General features: G+C 48.3%; 1 protein-coding gene across 9 annotated transcripts in view; it reads left to right on the top strand.

The window, feature by feature from the left end:
* The first annotated feature begins 3 nt into the window (after positions 1 to 3).
* Positions 4 to 23309, top strand: part of CARD14 (caspase recruitment domain family member 14) — a 38379-nt gene continuing 15073 nt past the window's right edge. For 3 of the 9 annotated variants that reach the window (XM_043905288.1, XM_043905287.1, XM_043905286.1), the window contains exons 1-5: positions 13639 to 15392; positions 17434 to 17661; positions 18857 to 18994; positions 19913 to 20238; positions 22305 to 22472. In XM_043905288.1, coding sequence (XP_043761223.1) covers positions 17451 to 17661; positions 18857 to 18994; positions 19913 to 20238; positions 22305 to 22472 — 843 coding nt within the window. In that variant the 5' untranslated portion in view covers positions 13639 to 15392; positions 17434 to 17450. Of the gene's footprint in view, positions 76 to 9420; positions 9558 to 12382; positions 13085 to 13636; positions 15393 to 16751; positions 16811 to 17406; positions 17662 to 18856; positions 18995 to 19912; positions 20239 to 22304; positions 22473 to 23309 lie in introns of those variants that run through there. The other 6 variants (XM_043905282.1, XM_043905283.1, XM_043905289.1 and 3 more) reach the window with 6 other exon arrangements.

Below are 23309 nucleotides of genomic sequence, written 5' to 3'. Positions count from 1 at the left end.
GTGAAAAGGGAGGCGGTGCTGCGGCTCGCGTGGGATCTCACAGGGCCAAACTCTACTCACTCCTAAGATTAATCGGTGCGGAGGTAGCGGGGCGCCGAGGAGCCTACCGCGTGGGGCCCTGTTGGGTGGGCTCTCGGGCTGAATTGGTTTCCCTCCCGCCCCGCGTTTCCCGGATTCTCTGTGCGGGACCGTAAACCTGTAGCCCCTGCAGACGGGATTGCAGGCCGCGCCAGTACGCCCGTACTCCGGGTGAAATCCCCCTGGTGGCCCTGCTTCGAATGGGAACTTGGGCGCACGTCCCCAACCCTGCACTGGCCCACGCGTTATTACTCGTTATCACTGCCTTCTGATGGAAATCCCCACTGTACATCGTCTGCTTTTGAAATATCTGGAATCTAACTGCTGCTTGTCAGCTCTCACTTTAACCACACCCCACACCCCCATCCCAACCCCAGGCCAGTTTTTAACCTGCTAATGAAAAAGCTCCTACCCGGGGTCGAGTGTGGGAGAGTAAGGCTTTTGAGAATGTCCCCAGCACCAGGGCCTCCAGGACTGGTCTGGTGACCCTGGACTGCGTCGCCTTGTTCTTTGAGTCCCTGTATTCCGCGTGTCTGATGGAGGCGCTAATAAATCCCGCCCTGCAGAAAAGATGGCCCTGGAGGTGATGGCTTTCGGTTGCCCTGTAGAGTATTACCAGTTATGGCATCTTACCCTAAACTTCTCTAAGTGCCTCTAAGAATCCGGCTGCTCAGAATCAGCTTCTGAACCACCGTCACTACCTGCCGCGGGTTCATCTGTGTCGTGTAAGAATAGCGTCTTTAACTTTGTGAAACTTACACTTGCCTAGGTGCCAGCTCTGTCCGTTACCATTGTTTGCTTGCCTCACATCACTCTGGTGGTTTAGTCACGAAGTCGTGTCCGACTCTGCGACCCCATGAACTGTAGCCAGCCAGATTCCTCTGTCCATTAGATTTCCCAGGCAAGAATACCGGAGTGGGCTGCCATTTCCTTCTCCAGAGGCTCTTCTTCCAACTCAGGGATGGAACCTGTTTGGCAGGCGAATTCTTCATGGCTGAGCCAGCCAGGAAGCCCCTCCAATCACTAGGCATATCTTTAATCCACAGCCTCTTTCCAGAACTGCTTGAACTGCTGGCCTCTTGTGAAGGTTAATTTAGTGAACACTAGGTAATCATTTTATCCACTAAACCAGGCACATGTAGAAAGAAAGCATAGGTTTACAGTATGTTGACAGCAAATGATCCCTGGGTTGGGAAGATCCCCTGGAGGAAAGCATGGCAACCCACTCCAGTATTCTTACCTGGAGAATACCCGTGGACAGAGGAACTTGGAGGGCTACAGTCCATGGATTCGCAGAGTCGGACATGACTGAGCAACTAGGCATAGCACACAGACAGCAAACAAGTAAAGGGGGTCTTACTTCTGACGCTCTTGCCCTGAGGTATGAATATGTCCATATAATTGATCTTTTAAATGTGCCTGATGAGGATGCTGGAACCACCCACTCCCTGCAGTATAAGCACAGAGTCCTAGCCATTGGACCACCAAGAAATTCCCTGAAACATGCTTTGCTTTATCACCAGAAGGTGAGAATAACCTAAGCAATAGTGTGTTGGAACAAGCCTGGCTCTTCATGCTTGTTAAAATATTTGCTCTGCGTAGGCATGTTATGCTGCACCAAAGCTTCCACCCAAGTTGACCCTTGAGCAACGTGGGGGTTGGGGCGCCAACTCCCTGTATACTTGAAAATCTGAATATAACTTGACTTACTGCAAACTTAACTACTGTTGACCAGAAGCCTTACCCATAATATAGTCTTTAACACATATTGTATTTCTATGTACTATACACTGTATTCTTACGATAAAGTAAGCTAGATAAAATGTTACTAAGAAAATCATAGGGGACTTCCCTGGTGGTCCAGTGGCTAATACTCTGTGCTCCCAATGCAGGGGCCCAAGGTAGATCCCCAATCAGGGAAATAGATCCCACATGATGCAACTAAAGATCCCACGTGCCACAGCTAAGACTTGGTGCAGCCTAAATAAATATTTTTTTTAAAAAAGAAAATCATAAGGAAGAGAAAATACATTTACCAGCACTGTACTGTAATTATTGATAGCCCAGGTTTACATGTTTACAAGATGACTTATTGGTCTCTCAGTACCTACATCAATATTGTCGTATATGATCCAAAACACTGTAGATGTTACCCACACAGTTCAAAGTCCTGTTGTTAATAGTAAACTGTACTTTGAAAGCAGGAATTGACAGCCCAGCTCAGCTGTCAGTACATAATTTCACTGCTTAAATGTCCAGATTAATGTTTCAATTCTTATCAGAAACCTCCATCACAATTTCAACTAAAGAGTGCAGTCATATATATATTGTCTTAACCATTTTACTGCTGGGAAAACTAAGGCCCAGCCTGCTAAGTTAAAGTAACCTCCAACACAGCAAGGGGTAAAAGCTGCCCCACTCAGTCCCTGAAAAACTGTATTTATATAGCTTACCATGCCCTTTGTCCCAGGGCTAGTGGTCATCCAGGTGGACCTGCCTGTTAGGTTAGGGCTCAGCCCTCTGTCCGTCCCACAGTCTCCAAATTTGGGGGAGGCAGTTTATTTCACCTGATTAGACTAATCTCAAGGAGGGCTGGCCCATGTCTATTTTGTCCCCAGGGCTCCAGCGTGGTGTGCCTGGATGTCCAGGCCAAGAGGGCAGGAGGAACACAGAAACACCCAGCTCACGCCAGAGTGGTGGGCAGGAGCAGCTGCACCTGAGAAGCCTACCTGCCTCTTCCCTGAACTCTTATTGGACTCAGGGTGTAGATGATCAAGGCAGCTTGTCTTGTCTGGGACAGGTGGAGGTTTGGGTGCAGTGCTTCTGGGCTGGGCTAGGTTTCCATGAGTCATCACCACAGGAGTTGATGTCCCAGATCCTAGGGACTATCCCCAAAGAGCAACTTCCTACCAGAAACTGCACCTATCACCTGGTATGAAATGGCAAACACTGTTCCTTTGTAGGCACAAGCATCTCTAACCCACCCAGCCAGGCAGGGCATCCGACTAAACACCACCTGGTCTCCACCCAGCCAGATCTGGGACTCCACACGACTGGCATCTGACATTTTGGCCTCACCTTCCTGATGCAGGTGCTGTTTCAGTGGCTGGATTGAGCGGTAAACAGGACAGATAGTGCTGCTCTCACAGAGCTTGTGTTCCAGAGAAGGGCAATAAGACAGTTACAGGTTTTTTAATTACTGTGATTCAAATAAAATGAGGCAAAGTAGCAGAGTTAGTGGGTGATGGATTTACCAGGTGACTGGAAGAAGGTGCCACGTGAATTGTGAGAAGAGGTGGCCACAGTGACACCCCAGGTTCCAGGAACAAGGGACAGGTAGGGTGGAGACTGCCAGGTGAACAGGGGATTGGCACAATCAAGGGACAGAAAGCCAGCCTGGTTACAGAATCCAGAATGTGGGCCAGAGGGAGAGTAGGAGAAGGGGTGAGCTGAGCCAGATCATAAAATGTCTTATAGACTATGATGTACAAGCTGGGTTTAGAAAAAGCAGAGGAACCAGAGATCAAATTGCCAATATCCTTTGAATCATAGCAAAAGCAAGAGAATTCCAGAAAAACATCTGTTTCATTGACTATTTGAAAGCCTTTGACTGTGTGGATCACAACAAACTCTGGAAAATTCTTAAAGAGATGGGAATACCAAACCACCTTACCTGCCTCCTGAGAAACCTGTATGCAGGTCAAGAAGCAATAGTTAGAACTGGACATGGAACAATGGACTGGTTCAAAATTGGGAAAGAAATACATCAAGGCTATATATTGTCACCCTGCTTATTTAGCTTGTATGCAAAGTACATCACGCAAAAGGCTGGACTGGATGAATCACAAGCTGGAATCGAGATCGCCAGGAGAAATATCAACCATCTCAGATATGCAGATGATACCACCCTGATGGCAGAAATTGAAGAGGATCTAAAGAGCCTCTTGATGAGGGTGAGAGAGGAGAGTGAAAAAGCTGGCTTAAAACTCAACATTAAAAAATAAAACTAAGATCATGGCATCTGGTCCCATCACTCACATGGCAAATAGAAGGGAGAAAAGTGGAAACAGTGACAGACTTTATTTTGTTGGGTTCCGAAATCACTGCAAACGATGTCTGCAGCCATGAGATTAAAAAACACTTGCTCCTTGGAAGAAAAGCTATGACAAACCTAGGCAGCATATTAAAAAGCAGAGACATCTCTTTGCTGACAATGGTCTGTATAGTCAAAGTTATGGTCTTTCCAGTAGTCATGTATGGATGTGAGATTTGGGCCATAAAGAAATTTGCATGCTTGCATGCTAAGCTGCTTCAGTCGTGTCTGACTCTGTGTGATGCTATGGACTGTAGCCCACCAAGCCCCTCTGTTCATGGGATTCTCCAGGCAAGAATACTGGAGCGGACTGCCATGCCCTCCTCTAGGGGAGCTTCCCAATCCAGGGATTGAACCCACATCTCATGTCTCCTGCATTAGCAGGCGTGTTCTTTACCACTAGTGCCACCTGAAGGCTGAACACCGAAATATTGATGCTTTCAAACCGTGTGTTGGAGAAGACTCTTGAGTCCCTTGGACTACAAGGAGATCAAACCAGTCAATCCCAAAGGAAATCAACCCTGAATATTCACTGGGAGAACTGATGCTGAAACTGAAGCTCCAGTGTTTGGCCACCTGATTTGAAGATCTGACTCATTTGAAAAGACCCTGATGCTGGGAAAGATTGAGGGTAGGAGAAGGGGGTGGTAGAGAATGAGATGGATGGGTAGCATCACCAACTCAATGGACATAAGTTTGAGCAAACTCTGAGAGATAACGAAAGGCAAGAAAGTTTGGTGTGCTGTAGTCCATGGGGTCACAAAGAGTGAGATGCAACTTAGTGACTGAACAACAGCAACAATAGATTATGAAACAGACTTTAAATGCATCATGGTTGCCATAGGAGCCCCTTCAGGATGGTCATTCTTTGCGGGGAGAGGACTCATTCTGATAACCAGTTTGGGAAGGTGAACTGGCTCATCACTTCTCACTCTTTTGGCTAAGGTCAAGTGTAGAAAGATGGCCTGGCTGCAGCCAGAGGTTAAGAGATTGGTTTTAAGGAGCCAGAGAAGGGCTGAGAGCTGGGGCCCCACTGGAGAGGCAGTAGTGGTTGCTGGAGCTGATGCAGTAAAGATGTGAGAGGAGGGCCCAGGTGATATTCTGGACAGGGAGCGACATATGGGATAGAGGGGGCTGTTAGGGTTTAATGAACGAAGATTGACTCCTGGGTTTCAGGTGTGAGCATCTGGATGGGTACCATCATGAGATGGGGAAGCCATGGGCAAAACCAGCAGATCAAGCAAGCATATGTCCATGTGTTCATAGCCACAGGACTCACAGCAGCCAAAAGGTGGGAACAACCCAGGGTCCACAAAACAAATGAATGAATAAACACAACGTGGTCCATCCACATGATGGGACATTTTTTAGCCATTATGCTGTATGAAAGAAGCCAGACCTCCAAGGTCACATGTGTATGATTCCATTGATGTGAAATGTCCCAAATAGGCAAGTCCATAGAGACAAGATGACACCACCCTTATGGCAGAAAGCAAAGAAGAACTAAAGAGCCTCTTGATGAAAGTGAGAGAGTGAAAAAGTTGGCTTAAAACTCAACATTCAGAAAACTAAGATCATGGCATCTGGTCCCATCACTTTATGGCAAATAGATTGGGAAACAGTGGAAACAGTGACAGGCTTTATTTTGGGGGGCTCCAAAATCACTGCAGATGGTGACTGCAGCCATGAAATTAAAAGACGCTTGCTTGTTGGAAGAAAAATTATGACCAACCTAGTTCAGTTCAGTTCAGTCGCTCAGTTGTGTCCAACTCTTTGCGACCCCACGAACTGCATATTAACCTAGACAGCATATTAAAAAACAGAGACATTACTTTGCCAACAAAGGTCTGTCTAGTCAAAGCTATAGTTTTTCCAGTAGTCATGTATGGATGTGAAAGTTGGACTACAAAGAAAGCTGAGTGCCAAAGAATTGCCGACAAATTGATACTTTTAAACTCTGGTGTTGGAGAAGACTCTTGAGAGTCCCTTGGACTGCAAGGAGATCCAACCAGTCCATCCTACAGTCCATCCTAAAGGAAATCAGCCCTGAATACTCACTGGAAGGACTGATGCTGAAACTGCAATACTTGGGCCACCTGATGCAAAGAACTGACTCATTTGAAAGGACCCTGATGCTGAGAAAGATTGAAGATGGGAGGAGAAGGGGATGACAGAGGATGAGATGATTGGATAGCATCACCAACTCGATGGACATGCGTTTGAATAAACTCTGGGAGCTGGTGATAGCCAGGGAGGCCTGGCATGCTGCAGTCCATGGGGTTGCAAAGAGTCGGACATGACTGAGCGACTGAACTGAACTGAATGGAGACAGAAAGCAATTTGGTGGTTGCCAGGGAGTGAGGGAGGAGCTGCTTAATGGACACAGGGTTTTTGTTTTGTTTTGTTTTTTTGGAGTGAAAAAATGTTTTAGAACTCAATAGAGGAAGTGGTTGCAGAGCATTGTGAATGCACTAAATGCCACTGAACTGTTCACTTTAAAATGGTTAATTTTATGTTAGTGAATTTCACCTCAATTAACAAACATTTTTAAAAAATATATCTGTGCTTGAGCCCAGGAGTTCTGAGCTGTAACACATTATGCCTATACAGTGTCCACACTAAATTTGGCATCAATATCGTGACCTCTTGAGAGCAGAGGACTACCTGGTTGCCTAAGGAGGGGTGAGTTGGCCCAGGTCAGAAACAGAGCAGGTCAAAACTCCTCTGCTGGTCAGTAGTGGGACTGAGCTTGTGAATAACCACTGCACTCCAGCGTGGGCAATTTAGCATGACCCCACTCTAAGATGGGAAAAAAAAAAAGAATGATTTGATTTCCGTGAGTTAAATCTGAGATGCCTAGGGATCCAGGAAACTGTTAGGTAGGCAGTTGCGTATTCAAATGTGAGAAAGAAGCAGGCAATGAGCAGTGTCAGCTGTGCCTGTGAAAATTGCTGCTTCCTGATTTCCCCTGGCCCACGCTGTGCATTGATGCGGGCCAGGGTGGGGGTGAGGGGTCCGTGCTCCCACACGGAGGCCTTTGAGCCACACTCAGCCCAGCCCTAGATGCCTGCTCAGGTGGCCGGATCACCTGTTGAAAACTTGCTTAGAATGCCTCAGTAGAAATCCTGGGGTCAGGACTTCCCTGGTAGTCCAGTGGCTAAGCCTCCACACTCCCAACGCAAGGGCCTGGGTTTGATCCCTGGTCAGGGAATTGGATCCCACACACAGCCATAAAGATCCCTTGAGCCACAAGTAAGACCTGGTACAGTGAAAACCACAGAAGCCCTGGGGTCCTCCTGAGCATTAGCTTGAAGAGCAAAGAGGCATCTCTTCCCTCCACTTACGATGCCCTTGTCATCCATTCGGCTGCTACCCATGCAGGGTGCCGGGCTGGAGGTCCCCATCTTAAACCTGAAGCCCTGTCCTTGGGTGCTCTGCGCTGTAAACCTGCCCTTTGTTCTTACAGGGCCCTTCCTGTAGCACCTGGTTCCAGCATCTCCGTTACAAGGCAAACCCAGAACACCCCCCCTCCCCAACTCCCTACATTCTGTGGATAAGGTGACACCCAGAGGCCCTCCACAGAGCTACCAGGACATTCACAATGTCTGTCTGTTTCTCACTCCTTGCTCCTTTCTTGATCGCTGCCCTGGGCCCTGCTCACCAGGTGGGGCTTTCCTGGTGCCTCCCAGCCCTTGGGAATTCCTCCAGGAGATGCTCTTCCCACTGAACCAGGTTACCAAAGTGCCACCTGGTTGACCCTAGAAGTGTGTACCCAGCTAGGGTCTCATGTCATACAGAATAACTCTTAGTCAGATCCTCCTGATGCCTCTGTGGTGACTAAGAAATGGTTTTTGCCTTCAGAAAGCTCACAGTCCTAGGGGGCCTGGGGCTTCCTCAATTCTGTTCTTGTAACTCGAGGAATTCCTGTTTTCAACAGAGGTTTAGTGAGGCTTTAGCCACCTTAATACCATCAGCCGGCTGCCTCTTTTACTTGGAAGGACAACATTTTGACATTTTTTTATAACTATCTAGAATTTTCTGTGCACCAGGCATGGAGAGAAGTGCTTTCCCACCATGAGCAGGAGCCACTGCTATTTTTCTCCACTGGAAAAATAAAAAAGTTGAGACTTAGGAGTTTAAATAGTCTGACCCAGAGGTTAGCTGATGTGCAGCAGGGTTGGGACTCTGACCCAAGAACTTGTGTCCTTGTCTGAACTCAGATCTGTGTTCTTACCTGCTCTGCCCTGAGCGGCTGCAGTCCAGCTCTCATACTCACCAGGAGGAGGAGTCTTGGGTTCTGGTTGCTGTCCCTCCATCAATTAACTGTGTGACCTTGGGAACCTGCCTGGTCAGGAGGATGACCCTCAAGATCCCTCTTACTCATAGGCCCTGAAACTATGTTTGTCTCTTCTTACTTGTCTATCATCTGCATCAGTGTGAACCAGGCACCCAATGTTTATTTATTCACCCAACTAGTATTCATGGAGCATCGCTCAGAGTGAGGACACAGCAGGAAAAATGAAAGAATTCTTGTCCTCTGGGTCAGGCTTTTCATAGAGAGTCAGGCAAAAAACAGATAAATAATTAGAATATATAGTATGTCAGGGAGCAGTGAGGCCAATAGAGAAAAATGAAACAGGGAAATGGGGAGGGGAAGTAGTGTGGGAAGTCTATGATTTTAAAAAGAGTGGCTGGAAAACCCTCTCTGGGAAGGTGGCCCTTGAGTGAAGTCCTGAAAGAGGTGAAAAAAAGAGTGCTGCAGACAGAAGGAATAGCAGGTGCAAAGGCCCTGGGGCTGGCATGTGCCTGGAGCCATCCAAGACTAGCAAGGAGGCCCCATACGAGGAGCAGGTGAATGCTAATGAGATTAGCAAGCACCAGGAAATCAGGGCCTAGCATGTGGGGCGGGGTGAGGACTTGAGGATTGGAAATTTGAGCAAAGGAAATGATACAACCTGACTCATCCTCTAGCAATACAGGAGGCTCTGCCAGCTGTGTTGAGAACTCACTATGAGGGGCATGGAGAAAGTAGCTAGGAGGTCATTGCAGCCATCCTGGTAGGCACTGATCAGATCACAGCAGTACAAATGGCAAGAGTGATCAGATTCTGGATACATCTTAACATAGAAGAACTAAGACTTTCACTTAAATCTAAGTAGTAAGTATCCATGTTGATTTTAGATGGATCTATTAGGACTATTTAGATACTTCCCAGAATTGCTAATGTGAGTTTACCCTAAACTTCCTAGGATCTTTCTGGAGAATTATGGGCTGACTATAGATTCCATCCACCCCAAGATTTTTCATCATCTTCTCAACCACCACCTTCTGTGGGTTGACCAGATGCACAGGCAGTTCTCGGAAGGTTCCTGTGGTTCTGGCAAAGGTAAACACACCCTTCATACCCATCCTCCCTGCTGTGGGAACATATTGGAGTTTCAGTGATGCGTGTAGGCTTGAGTGAGGTGCTGCTTCTGTAGGCAGGGCCCAGACAGATGCACCTGTCAAACCTGCTTGTCTGCTGCTGCTGCTGCTGCTCAGGTGAGACTGTAGCCGGTCAGCTATCGCTTCTCAGGGACGACAAAGGCAAGTGTACAGGGTCTACCTCTAGGAGAGCAGGTCAGCATACCCAGGGAGGGTGGACAGGACAGGCATGGGATCCAAGAGCTGTTTGTGGGGCAAGGGGGAATGGGAAGGGCTGGCTTCCTCCTTATAAGGCATGGAGGTGTGCCAGGTTTGAGAACAAGAGGAGAAATCAGCTCGTTGCCTTTTGTTTGGTTAAATTACTTAAACATCTTCTGGCTGCTAAGTACCACCTAAGAAAATACAGGCCATGCTGGATGAAAGAAGTGTTCTATTTAGTACTCTTTATCTCAGCGTCATTGCCCAGGATGAAAGAAAAGGAAGGTTTCTAAGTTCAGATGTAAAGTAAGACCAGGTCTTCCATCGTGACTCAGTGGTAAAGAATCCTCCTGCCAATGCAGGAGATGCAGGTTCAATCTTTGGGTCAGGAAAATCCCCTGGAGAAGGAAATGGCAATCCACTCCAGTAGTCTTACCTGGGAAATCCCATGGACAGAGGAGCCTGGCAAGCAACAGTCCATGGGATCATAAAAGAGTTGGACACAACTCAGCGATTCAACAACAACAACAAATAAAGTAAGACCAACTGCTTCCTGTTGGTGGTAAGGGCAAAGCCAGAAATTTACAATGACTCTTTGGTGTGGGATGTTAGCTGAGGGGTGCAAGGGAGCACCCCATTTGTGTTTGGTGACCTTCTGCCTCACTCACCATGTTTGTGGGTCGTCAATTCCCTTAAGCTTCCTCTAACCCACTCCCCCTATTCTGGAGTCCTGCATGTGCCTCTGTGTATGTGTGTATATGCGTGTACATGTATGTGTTCACTGCTCCTTCTCCCCTACTTCACAGGCAGGCAAGAATCTGTGCACTGGGCTATGAGAAGAATATTGACATGGGGAAATAGGAGGACCCACATCTTAGAGGCTTAGGGCTCTTGTGATTTAAGACTCCCTCTAGAATTACTGTAGGGTTAAAAGAGGATTTTATAGAGTTTAAACTATCCTTAAGGATCTCTGAGCTAAATTTTCTTTACTGTTAGAACTAACCCCTATTTACTTTGAGGCTAAGTTGCCAGGAAACTCCCACCTTTTAAATTCCCGTTTAGGGACCTGTCTTAAGCTGCTTCACTGCATGAAGCAAGGACTAGCATGGCTTCTACTCGATTATACCTACTTATACGCACACCCTGGGGTGGCTGACGGGTCCCAGGAGTCAGGGGCAGTTGCTTGAGGTTTAGAGAGTCCCAGAGAGGTCTGTCTTCAGCTGTTCTGGTAAGGCAGCTTGTCGCTTGAGCTGGCCCTGATTTTCCGAGATCCCTTTGGTGGAAGTGGGATTCTGTGAACAGACAGTGGTTGGGAGTCCTACAATGCTATGGGCATGCGGGGGCAGGAGTGGCAGTTGAGCCAGAAGGTGCTCCCAGGACTGGAGCGTGTCACCCACTATGACCCAGCCTTGGGAAGGCTTCCAGCGAGTCCCTGTCAACAGGGCATCCACGGAGACCTGGGGATCTGGAGCTCCCAGAGTTTGAGCTGCAATCTGGAGAGGCAACCCCCCGCCCCCGGCCCCAACCCTTGGCGACTATACTGTATAATACCAGACAGCACACCAGGGTGTAATTGGCTAAAAATAGAAGTCAATATTCCACGAGCCCAAGTTTTTTGGTCACTGTCTCCTTTGAGCCAACTAATCCAGGCCATTGACTCCAATCAAAGGAGCACATTTAGGGTCATTATTCAGGGCTGGTGTATTTATTTCTCATCTGTTTTTGAACCTTCAGGCTCAGGCTCGATTTGTATTAAGATGGATATTTTATAAGAAATTTGTGGGGAAACACAAGATTTTATAAATGTGCTCCACTCTTCTTTATGAAGTGGAAGGTTAAGAAATCCTGTTTTGGGGTTAAGAAGCAGTTTCCTTCCCCATTGAGGCAGAACTGAGCCAACCAAGTCTTTCCCCATGTCCCAGCCTTTTCCAGAAGTTACTTCAGCCAGCACCTGCCATCCTGGTCTGCTCCCATTCCCTCTGTGCCCGGCACACAAGGGTTGGCTCTTCCTCCTAGAACTGAGGGAAAGCAAAAGAGGGGATGCCTCTGCTAGTCTGTGATTGTTGGTCACCTGAACTGTGTCATTTTGAGAGAGAAACAGGGGGTGCCATGAAGAATCATGTTTAGGCAAGAAGTGTCCCGGGTGCTCTGGGACTGATGGGCACCTTATCTGTGATAATTTCCTTCTCTGTTTGATCAACTGAATTGATTATTTTCTGAAACAATGAGTTTATGGTTTTTATTGAACCTAGGCTCATTCTAAAAAGTTTAATCAGTTAAAAAAAACGATTTCCTAAAATTCTACCACCACAAATAGCATCAGTGAACAGCATTCCAGAATCTACCTGCTCTCTTTCTGTGTCTCTTTCTTGTTTCTCTGTTTCTGTCTCTCTGTCTCTTTGTATTTCTCTCTCCGTCTTTCTCTTTTTCTTTCTCTCCCACACATTCGAGTGCACATATGTGCACGCATGCACACACATACACACACACACACACACACACACACACACACACCCCAAATGAGAGAAGGATGGACAGATTAGATGGATGGATAAATTAAAATATAGATTGAGGGAGTGCTAGAGAGACAGACACACTGACATCATTCCAAAAACATGAGATCATGTTACACATTTTTTTAATGTGGACCATTTTTAAAGTGTCTGTTGAATTTGTTACAATATTGCTTCTGTTTTATATTTTGGTCTTTTGGCCAGGAGGCACGTAGGATCTTATCTTCCTGACCAGGAATTGAACCTGAACCTGTTGCATTAGAAGGCAAAATCCTAACCACTGAACCACCAGGGAAGTCCCCACCTGTTTTCAAAGCAAGATTGTAACTTTACTTACGTTTAAGATTATGGTTGAATTGCTAAATGCAGTATAAACGTTTCCAAGAACCATTACTTCTTTAAAAATTCCCCGCTAAAGTTAAGAGATCATGAAAACCATGACGAGGTAGAGACTTTATAAAATCTACATGCTTCTGTTGAGATGTGGTTCTGTGACTGGCAGTCCTGAGCCCCTGGGCACCACTTCATCCATTTGGGGGCTCATCTAATATTCCAACATTTCTCAAAACTTTGGGGAGAAACTTGTTTACCTTTCCATTGTTTGCATTTTGTGGCTGCGGATTTTTGTTGTTGTTGTTCTTGTTTGTTTGTTTACATTTTTTGACTCATTTTGCGAGGCTCTCGAAGAGAGACTCTGTGAGTTTCTTCGTTCAGCACCTTTCCCATTTGGACTGGTTCTATGTGTGGACTCTAACCCGGAGCCTTTGCACTGGACATGGTGAGAACTGCAGCACTCACGAGGCTGTCATCTGAGAAGGCGCAAGGGGAAGCCCTTGCCTAGGCACCTTGGCACCCGTGTACCACAGGGGTTGACTGAGGGGAACAGGATGCTGGACTAACCCAGTGTAGGGGTGGAATGGGGGGGCTTCCCAGGTGGCGCTGGTGGTAAAGAATCTGCCAATGCTGCCAGTGCAGGAGATGCAAGAGACACAGCTTTGATCTCTGGGTCAGGAAGATTCCCCGGAGGAGGGCATGGCAACCCACTCCAGTATTCTTGCCTGGGAAATCCCATGAACAGAGCAGCCTGTTGGGCTACAGACCATGGGGTCACAGTGAGTTGGACATGACTAAAGCAACTAAACATGCACACACAGGGGTGGAATGGAGGAGGCCGGCAGGAAACACAAACCGGCTGAGGGCAGAAGCACTCAGCCCTATCGGGGCCTCCGGGGCAGGGGATGGGAGCTTGGCTGGGGGTGCGGGGCTGTCAGGTGCCTCAGGCCTAGCCTCCTTTGGCCAAGCACTGGGGCTGGGCACCCGATGTATTATTGCTGCCACACCTAGTTTCCAGAAGGACAGGCAGGGCCTGAGAAAACAAAGACTATTGCCTTCTGAGGCAGGGTTGGATGGGGCTGGGAAGGACTGCTCCTGGAGTTTATCCTCTGTCCTGGGTCCTTGAGTGGTTGAACAGTTAGAAGCCTGTCCTGGCCCCAAGTCACCAGTCTGGCAGCCATGGAGAAGGTGCATCTCATTTGGCCCTCCATCTCTTGACAAGCCCACCCACCTCTAGGTGCCAAGAAGTGAATGCTTATTCCCCCAGCAACATCTAAAAGAGAACCTCACAGAAGGGCTTTGATCATCACAAGAGAATCACTTGTTTGAGATAGGAATTTAGGCATAAATTACATAATGAGGGCCTGGAGACCCCTTGATCATGCAAATCAGGGCCAGCTTCATGGATGTAACCTGTTCCTAGGACCCTGTGCTTGGTCTAATGCTCTGCTGTCACTGTCTAGAACTTCTGGAAACTTTTTAAACTAGGGGCCCATATTTTCATTTTGTACTGGGCTCTGTGGATTGCACAGCTGGTCCTGATGCAAGGTAGGTCATCCTGATTTGAAGAGCCACACCAAAGAGATGCAGACTTCTACTGGGTAGAGATCCCAGGAGCTCGCGAGCCTTCCATTCAAGTGTGTAGTTGACTGCTTGGACATGGCCGGGCACTCCAGGACTTGAGCCAGTTTCCAAATTCCCTTTGTGCGTGTGTATTTGTTTCCCAAGGCTGCCATAATAAATTACCACACCGCATGGCTTAAAATGACAGAAATGTATTTGCCCTGAGTTCTGAACACCAGAAATCCAAAATCCAGGTGCCAGCAGGTCCAGACTCCATCTGAAGGTCTCAGGGAGAATCTGCTCAATGCCTTTTTCTGAGCCTTGGGTGTTGCTCGCAATCCTTGGTAACCCTTGGCTTCTATGCGCATTGCTCTGATCTCTGCCTTGGTTGTCACATGACTTTTCCCTGTAAGTCTGTCTCTGGATCGCTTCTCTTCTTATATGGTCACTAAGTCATAAGGGATTCAAGGCCCCACCCTGATAACTTTATCTTGATCACATCTGCCATGATTTCCAAATAAAACCACTTTCACAGGTACTGGGAGTGAGGACTTCAACATATAAAACCCTGATTCATGGACACAGTTCAACCTATAAAACCCTGATTCCTAAGCATCCATCAACTGTTCCCTGAAGAAACCAGGAATGAACCACCTAAGGGCAGGACTCCTATTCTTGGCTTGCTCCCTCTTCTTCCTCAACCAGTGAGATCCCCGCGCCCCTTTCCCACCCACAACTGTCGGCATATCCCTCCTTCTGAGTACAAGACCTAGGGGAAGGGTATCAGTGGAGTCAGGCCCCCTGGTGACAAAAACACACTGTGTGACTATTGCACCTGCGCACTCTCCTTGGTCTCCTAGGGTTCAAAGCTCGCCTTCCTTCTACAAGCCTGCTACCAAGCCCCAAGGAAGCTTTTATAGCTCCTGAGCAAATGGTAGGGATCAAAGATCTGTCGAATTGTTTCCTGGAACAGTTTGCTTTTCTCCCCCCTTGCATTAGTCTTTGGTGCCGAAACTCGAGTTTCTGTGCAAGTCATGCGACTCGAGATAGATATGAGATCATCTTAGCACGGGTTTTCAGGCTTTTCTCGCCCAGGCCCGTCCTGCCAGCACCACACTGGCCTCAGAGGGGACCCGGGATCCCATCCCACCGCGAGGAGTGCCTGCAAAAACGAATGTGAGCAGTTTTTGGTGAGTCCTCGCTAAAGACGGGGCCCCTCGCGTGGACTGTAGGGGGGCTGTCCATGGGGACAGGACCATCCAGTGACCATCTCCTTGTTTTCTTAGTTTACAAGGGTTGATTTGCTCTGGTTTTCAAGCATTTTTCATGTATAGACCTCTTCAAGAAGTATTTGAGGGATTACCCTGGTGGCCCAGTGGTTAAGACTCTGAGTTTCCAAGCAGGGGGCCAGGTTCAATCCCTGGTCGAGAAACTGAGATCCCACATGTCGTGTGGTACAGCCAAAAGCTTTTTTTAAAATACAGGTATTTGACTCCAGCTGCTCCACCTTGCCATTCCAAATGGAAAGAACCAAATCATAGGAACTCTCAGGTCTGAGAGAAACTCTCCCACCTGTGCCCAAGGTTACAGTCACTGTGGCACTATGTGTGTTGGAGAAAAAGGCAAAACGACCTAAGGTCCATCCACAGGAGCACCGACTGTGGTTTCTTAGTATAACTGAATTCAGTACACAGTTTAAAAACATATCAAGCTGCATGTATCCATTTGCTAAACCTCAAAAAACAGGCTGAGGGACTTTCTTGGCTATCCAGTGGTTAAGACTTGGGCTGTCACTGCCATGGACCCAGATCTGATCCCTGATGGGGGAACTAAGATCCCACAAGCCACGTGGTGTGGCAAAAATAAACAACAAAAAAATAAACAGACTGAGTATAGAGCCATGCCCAGCACCACACTGTTTATGGGGTTCCCGGGGGCACATGGCAAGATGCCCTGTGTTATTTTTAGACACACTCATACGCAGCACATGGTCCAGAAGTTACCTGCAGGAAGAGAGTGAGGGACAGGACCTGGAGACAACAGAACTGGGCTGTCTCTGACTGCGTGTCCTTAAAAAGGAGACCAGGTACAAAGTGTTAAGATGGGTTGAATCTGTGTGACTGGTGTATGGATATTTTATATCATTTGCAGGACTTTTTTAAGATGCTTAAAACAGGCTGCAGGTTAAAAGCATCTTAGAGTATTTAGATGGATCAGTGGGCTAGTGAATTTGTGCCAGGGCTGGAGGGAGGAGAGGGGCTCGGGTGGGGGCACTCCTGTGGAGGTGACTCATTACAAAGCCAAGTCTGGGGTGGGTTCTGTGGCTGGCAGTCTGGGCAGGGGGTCCTCTGAGGTCCTCTTAACACAAGGTCTTGTGCTTGGATGCGATTGCCTCTCCCCTTTCCCCAATCACCCTTTCATGAGATATTAACCTCACAGATATACTGTCTATTTATGCACATCTGTGCTTTATATGGGCTTCCCAGGTGGCGCTGGTGGTAAAGAACCTGCCTGTCAGAGCAAGAGACGTAAGAGACCTGGGTTCGATCCCTGGGTCAGGAAGATCCCCTGTAGGAGGAAACGGCAACCCACTCCAGTACACAGAAGAGTAAGAATTCTTGCTCAAGAATCAGTTTTTGACCCCTTGGGGGCTCTGTCACACCTGTTAAGAATTCATGTTCTAGATCCATCTGGTTTGTTTTGTTTTTTCAATGAGACAGATTTTTATTTTATTTTTTATTTATTTGGCTGCACCAGGTGTTAGCTGTAGCATGCAGGGTCTTTAGTTGTGGCATGTGGGATCTAGTCCCCTGACCAGGGATTGAACCTGGGCCCCCTGCATTGGGAGCACATAGTCTTAACCACTGAACCGCCAGGGAAACCCCCATCCATCTAGTTTGTAATGTCACCCTCATTCAGTACACCCATTCTCCAGGCCAGGGGCAGCTTCCTGAGATTTAAAGGCAAATCCAGGCTCCTGAATCCAAAAGAAACCCTGTTCTGCTTGCTCTGCTCCTGGTTGAGGAATTGACTTGATATCAACAATAAGGATGGACAGGATCCTCCTGCCGGTCATAGGACACCCGGGCCGGAGCAGGTGTTATGACCTCTCTGAATTGGTCATTTCCTCTCTACTGCTGACTTGGGGAAGAGGGTTTCGATGGAAAGACCTCCTGGACAGGAAGCTGTGTTTCTCTGCCCCAGCCCTCCGTGGCCACCCTTCCCATCCAGGGTGCTGAGGCTGGGCCATGGCGGAGCTGTGCCGCACGGATTCCTCGCTGACCTCCCTGGACGAGGAGGTGCTGTGGGAGATGATGGAGGACCACCGCTGCAGGATCGTACGCAGCATCTGCCCCAGCCGTCTCACTCCCTACCTGCGCCAGGCCAAGGTGCTAGACCAGCTGGATGAGGAGGAGGTGCTGCACAGCCCCAGGTTCAACAACTCCGCCATGAGAGTCGGTGAGGACCTGTGTCCCAGCCCACTGCAGAGCCAGCTCAGCGCAGGTGGCACTGGGAAAGCCCCTGTGAGGGGAGGGAGCGCAGGACCTTGAGGTGACCTGAGGTCAAGTCATGGGACTGGGTTAGTGCCCCAGAAATGCCACCACAAATGACCACAAACTGGGTGGCTTAAAACTGCAGAAATATCTTCTTTCACATTGTGGAGGCCAAAAGTCTAAAATTAAGGTGTCAGAAGGGCTGAACTCCTCTGAAGGCAAAACTTTTTGCCTTTTTCTGCTTCTGGTGGCCCCAGCATCCTTGGTTTGTGACTACATCACTCCAATCTCTGCTTCTATCATCACACGGCCTTCTGTCTTCTCCTCTTCTGTCTCTTATAAGAACATTTGTGATTGGATTTAAGGCCTACCTGCATAACTCAGGAGGACCTCCTCTTGAGATCCTTACCTTAATTACATCTGCAAAGCCTTTTCCGAACAAGGTCCCATTGGCAGCTTCCGAGTGGACATAACTTTGGGGGCCACAACTCAACCCACTCCAGATGTCTTTGGAGCTGATTCTGATTGTCTGACTAGCTGTGTTTATTCATTCAAAAACAGGAAAGCTTCATCATATGAAGTTGTTAGGAGAATGGAATGAGTTACTCTTTATCAGATACTCATCTCAAAGCCTGGGCCTTCAAAAACAGGCAGAAAGTGGTAGCTATCAATATGATACTATTTGTGCCTGTTGCTTTATGACCATTACATAGGGGAGAAATTAATTCAAGCTACTAATTCAAGCTGAGAGTGATGGGATCTAGGTGGGCTTGGAAGGCCCGAGCCTCCCTGGGACTGGACCCTGGGGGCACTGCTATTTGCTTATTTCCTCCCACCTGCTTTGTATATGTGTGTCTGCATGTGTCCACAACACACCTGGGAGAGGTCTGGAGAGCAACGGTTATCCTTTTGAGTCTTTTATTCTCAACTCTTAGCACTTGGGTTGTAGCAGTTCCTCAATAAAAATCAGCCTGACCCCTTTCGAGTCTGACCACCATCATGGAAGTAGTAAATCAACCCTGGAAAACTGCTTTGACCTCCTGATTCCTAGATGTGCAAGGATGACCCCTCCCTGCCCCACCGCCATCCTGTTATACTCTGCTTCCTTCATGGGAAGCCTACCCAGTACCTGGCTAGCTAAGACTGTTCTCTCTCCCAAGGGTACTTGTTGGATTTGCTAAAGACTCGAGGCAAGAATGGGGCCATTGCCTTGCTGGAGAGCCTGAAGTTCCACAACCCTGATGTCTACACCCTGGTCACCGGGCTGCAGCCCAGCGTGGACTTCACAAACTTCAGTGGTGAGATCTGGTGATATAACCAGGAGTGAGGCGGTGTCCCTCCTTGACTGTAGGCTGTTCCAAACTGGGCAGACATTCCTGTCCCCGTGCTCCAACCAACCCACCAGACTGTGGGGGGTGAGGAGACCCCCACACATTAACCCTAGTCGGGGTGGATAGGCAGAGCCCATGACCTTGGGTTATAAATGAAAAGCTTTGTCCCTAACTATCCAGCACCAAAAGCAGACCCCTCACAGGGGGTGGAACCTGCATCTGAGAGGCGCAGGCAAAGAGGAAGTGTGTCCTTTCCTAGAAAACCTTTACCTTGAGGTGCTTGAGGCAGAAGGGAACAGGTTCCCACTCGGTCCTGCCCAGTCCTGCCCAGCTCTGACTCTTGGGAGGGGCCGACGGCAGGAAAAAGGAGAGGAGCTGTTAAGTAAAGATTTATACCAGCCAGGTGGGAGATGAGGTCTTGTTCATTAACTGAGTCATTTTAGGCTTCTCTGGAGGAGCTGTTGAGAGATTTAGGTATTTGAAGGGGCAGGGCGACATCACTCAAAACTGTGGTTTAGAAAGTGTTTCAGCCTATTTGTCATCACAGCCCCTATTTATGGGATTCAGGGTTCTGTTATACAGATTCATGTTCTTTGTTATGTTTTCCTTAGGATGACATGAGAATGAACATCGAGCAAGGTTCAGCTGATGATGGCAGGGGATGGGGAGTTAGGTTTAAACAGCCAGGTCCTACAGGGAAGCCAAGAATGGGGACAAAAATCACCTGTCATGCTATTTATTTAACCGAAATATCTAGTCCTGTTGAGCCTGGAAGCATTTAAGGTGACCCATAGATTAGTGTGGGGGCCCTGCTTGAGAGTGTGGGCTCAGGAAGCAAGACCCTGCAGGATGAGGAGCCCCTGGCCTACCTGCCCCATCCCGCAGGGCTCATGGAGACGTCCAAGCTGACCGAGTGCCTGGCCGGGGCCATCGGGAGCCTGCAGGAGGAGCTGAGCCAGGAGAAGGGGCAGAAGGAGGCGCTGCTGCGGCAGTGCCAGCAGCTGCAGGAGCGCCTGGACCAGGCCGAGGCCCGCGCTGAGGGCCTGCGTCAGCTGGAGGCCGACCACAGCCGCATGAAGCGCGAGGTCAGCGCCCACTTCCACGAGGTGCTGAAGCTGAAGGATGAGATGCTGAGTCTCTCGCTGCACTACAGCAATGCACTGCAGGAGAAGGAGCTGGCCACCACGCGCTGCCGTGGCCTGCAGGAAGAGGTAACAGCTCGGGGCGCCCGTCCTGACCTGCTGCTCCCCACCCTGGGCCTTTGCACTTGCTGGCCTATCTCCTGGAACCCCTGCTCCCACTCCCTGCAACACCCCTGCAGGAAACTTCTCCTCCACCAGGGTCCCCCTGAATAGGCTATGTGGCCTCAAGTCCACCCTGCCTTGCAATCGCCTGGTCTGTGAAGTGCCCACCATGGGGAGCCCTCCTCCCTGTCCTATCTCTGGGGGCCTGCCTGGCTATTCTGGGTGTGGACGGAATAGTGGACCCATCTAGCCCTGCTCCCCTCTGACTTGTCAGTAACCGGGGGGACAGTGGACTTCTATTGGCTCCTCCTTTGTCTTTCTCAGCTGGTCCTGGATTCAGATGGGAGAACAGGAATGTTACTAGTGAGGTCCCCTCAGACCCCAACAGTCTTTTACTCTTATTTCTGTTGGGGATAATTATTGTATCTTCTTATTGATCAACAAGAGTTCTTTATGGAGGATAGTCATGCCTTGTCATTTTGGCATTTGCTTTTAACTATGGCATTGTTTGATTTTAGTTTTCTAAATTTTATTTAGAAAGAATTTTGAATTTACCCAATAATATACAGATAAAAATACAAATGACATCCACATAACCTTTTCTTTATCACTGTGCTCTCTTTCTCTCCCCACACGTACAACACACTTTTTCCTGAACCACTTGAGTTGAACACATCATGGCCCTTTACCCCCAAACATTTCGATGTATATTTCCTAAAAATAGGATATTCTCTTATATAATTGTGGTGCAGTTGTCAAGTTCATAAAATTACAATGATATAATCCTTTAGTCTGCTGTATGGGTTACAGTTTTATAGTTGACCTAAAGTACATTCTTTATGGCATTTTCCCTCCAGTCCAGGATCAGGTATTGTACCAAAATAGCCAAAGTACTCTTTATTGCTCCCTGCATCTGGTAAGCAATGTGGGGTATGGGAGAGGTGTTTTGAGGCCAGCAAGCACCCCAGCTTCATGTTGACACCTCCCTCTGGACTTAGCCTGACCAGTGATTCTTGCCTGAGCACATCTTTATCTGGTGGCTGCAAAATGATGAGCCCCATCTCCAGTGCTCCCCCTGGTGACCAGTTGGCCCTCAGCATCCTGACCGTGAGAGGGTGCCTTTCCTTTCCCCGCTTGTGCATCTGTTATTGGCACAGATGCCTGGATTCCTATTTCCAATAATCTGTAACATATTATTGTCTTTAGTTTGGTGCTGAAAGTGTTCTAGATTTGGCAGTGGGAACCCCTTCAATATGCTGTGTCCTGGGACATGACATGAGGTCGAGTTTTCTTAACACTGACTTTCTTTGCATCATCACAAGATATTCCAGAATCATCTCATACCCAGCCCACCTCAGCTCCAAAGTCAGCCATTTCTTCAAGGGGCCCCAGTTCCTTTTAATGACCAAGATCTGGGCTCTAGGTGTGCTCATTGCTACTGGGGTATCTTTGCTCCTCAGCCGTTTTAGCAGAGAGGACTAGGAAACATGCACATAGATACACAAGTATACATACACCTACAAATATGCATAGGCACATATGCATGCAAGTATGCATATACACATACATGCACATGTTTTAGAAATCATGAGTTCACACCCAAACCTCTAATTCCAGTAGATCCCCCGGGGTTTCTTCTTGCTGCCCCCTACTTCATCTGACATGTTTAGCGGAATGTGGAAAGCCAGAGAAGCAGGGCCATGCTGGAGGAGGCTTACTGGCCATTCATCCCTGGCTGCACTGGCTGTCAGATCCAAGAGCCAATGGCAAGGGCTCCTTTCTCTGTTCCCGGGGGCCCAGCTCAGTGATTTAACCCTACACCTCACCGGTAAGATAAAGCTAAAATGCTTTTATCATCCCACAGGGACTATTCGTTAGGTAAAACCCTTTCATGGATTTTGAAATCTTGGGAGAGGGGCCTTTTTGAGTATGAAAAGCACATCATTAAGGAGAAAGGCTGAGGACCACACCTGGCTCCTGGTCTAGTGGAGAAACAGCAGTGACTTTCTCCTCCTCCATTTCCTCCCTGGCAGCTGTATCTCATGAAGCAAGAGCTGCAGCGAGAGAAGATGTCTTCTTCCTGTGAGCGGGAATTTCGAGAGCGGTCCCTGAAGATGGCCAGTGACCTGGAGCCTGGAGACGAGGAGCTGAGCCGCCTGAAGGAGGAGAATGAGAGGCTCCGCTCCCTGACCTTCAGCCTGGTGGGTCCTGATGCCCCCAAGGTTCAACTTCCTGCCCTGGTCTCCCCTCAAGGCTCAGCTTCCTTCCCTGTGGCCACAGGCCAAGGCCAGTGGCTTCCAGACTGTGGGATTTCTGACAAGTGGTTCCACTGAGGTGTGGCTAAGGTCTCGGTGAGATGAAACCTAGTGACTCATCCTCACCACCCCTTCTTACGTCTCTCCTTCCCCTTCTTTCCAGACCCCATATTCTGGCAAAATTGAAAGCTATTGCGCATGTATTCAAAAGTCTTAGCTTGTTTGCTGCTGCTATGTTGTTTTGGAGTAAATGGAGCCTGATTATAATTGATGCGATTAGCTTTAAGGTTGTGAAAGTGGGGGAAACTTTCTGCCTGCAAAATATTCTGCCATCCCGCCCAGGCAGGCACGGGGGAGTGGGGAACTGTAGGATGCAGAGAAGTTCGTGTCACCAGCACCCTGAAATTATGCAAATCATCTGTCTCTCCTCTCCGGTCCCTTTCGATCAATAAATATCTATTTTTTGAACTAGTCCTTCAATAGACATTCACAGGGTGTGGGTCCCCCGGCCTGAACTGTGCCATCGTTCATAAAAGTGAGCGTGAAGAGGGAATGCCTCACCCCTTGATATTCGCTCTCCTGGAAGCCTCTGCCTTTGGATCTATTGAGGGAGCAGGCTGAAACTGCCTAAAAGAAGGAGGCGCTATACTACCCTCAGAGGCTTTCAGCTTCCTGTATTTTGTCTCCTGGCCACGCTCACGTGGAGCTGAAATGCATGTTCCGCATTTTGATTGCTGACCTTGCCTTTTTTCCTGCCTAATGTGCAGTAATAAAGCTAAATCC

This window comes from Cervus elaphus, chromosome 5 (genome assembly GCF_910594005.1).
Source record: "Cervus elaphus chromosome 5, mCerEla1.1, whole genome shotgun sequence".
Taxonomy (NCBI): Eukaryota; Metazoa; Chordata; class Mammalia; order Artiodactyla; family Cervidae; genus Cervus; species Cervus elaphus.
Note: the sequence above shows the minus strand (reverse complement) of the source record. Positions and strands in the feature narration are given on the sequence as shown.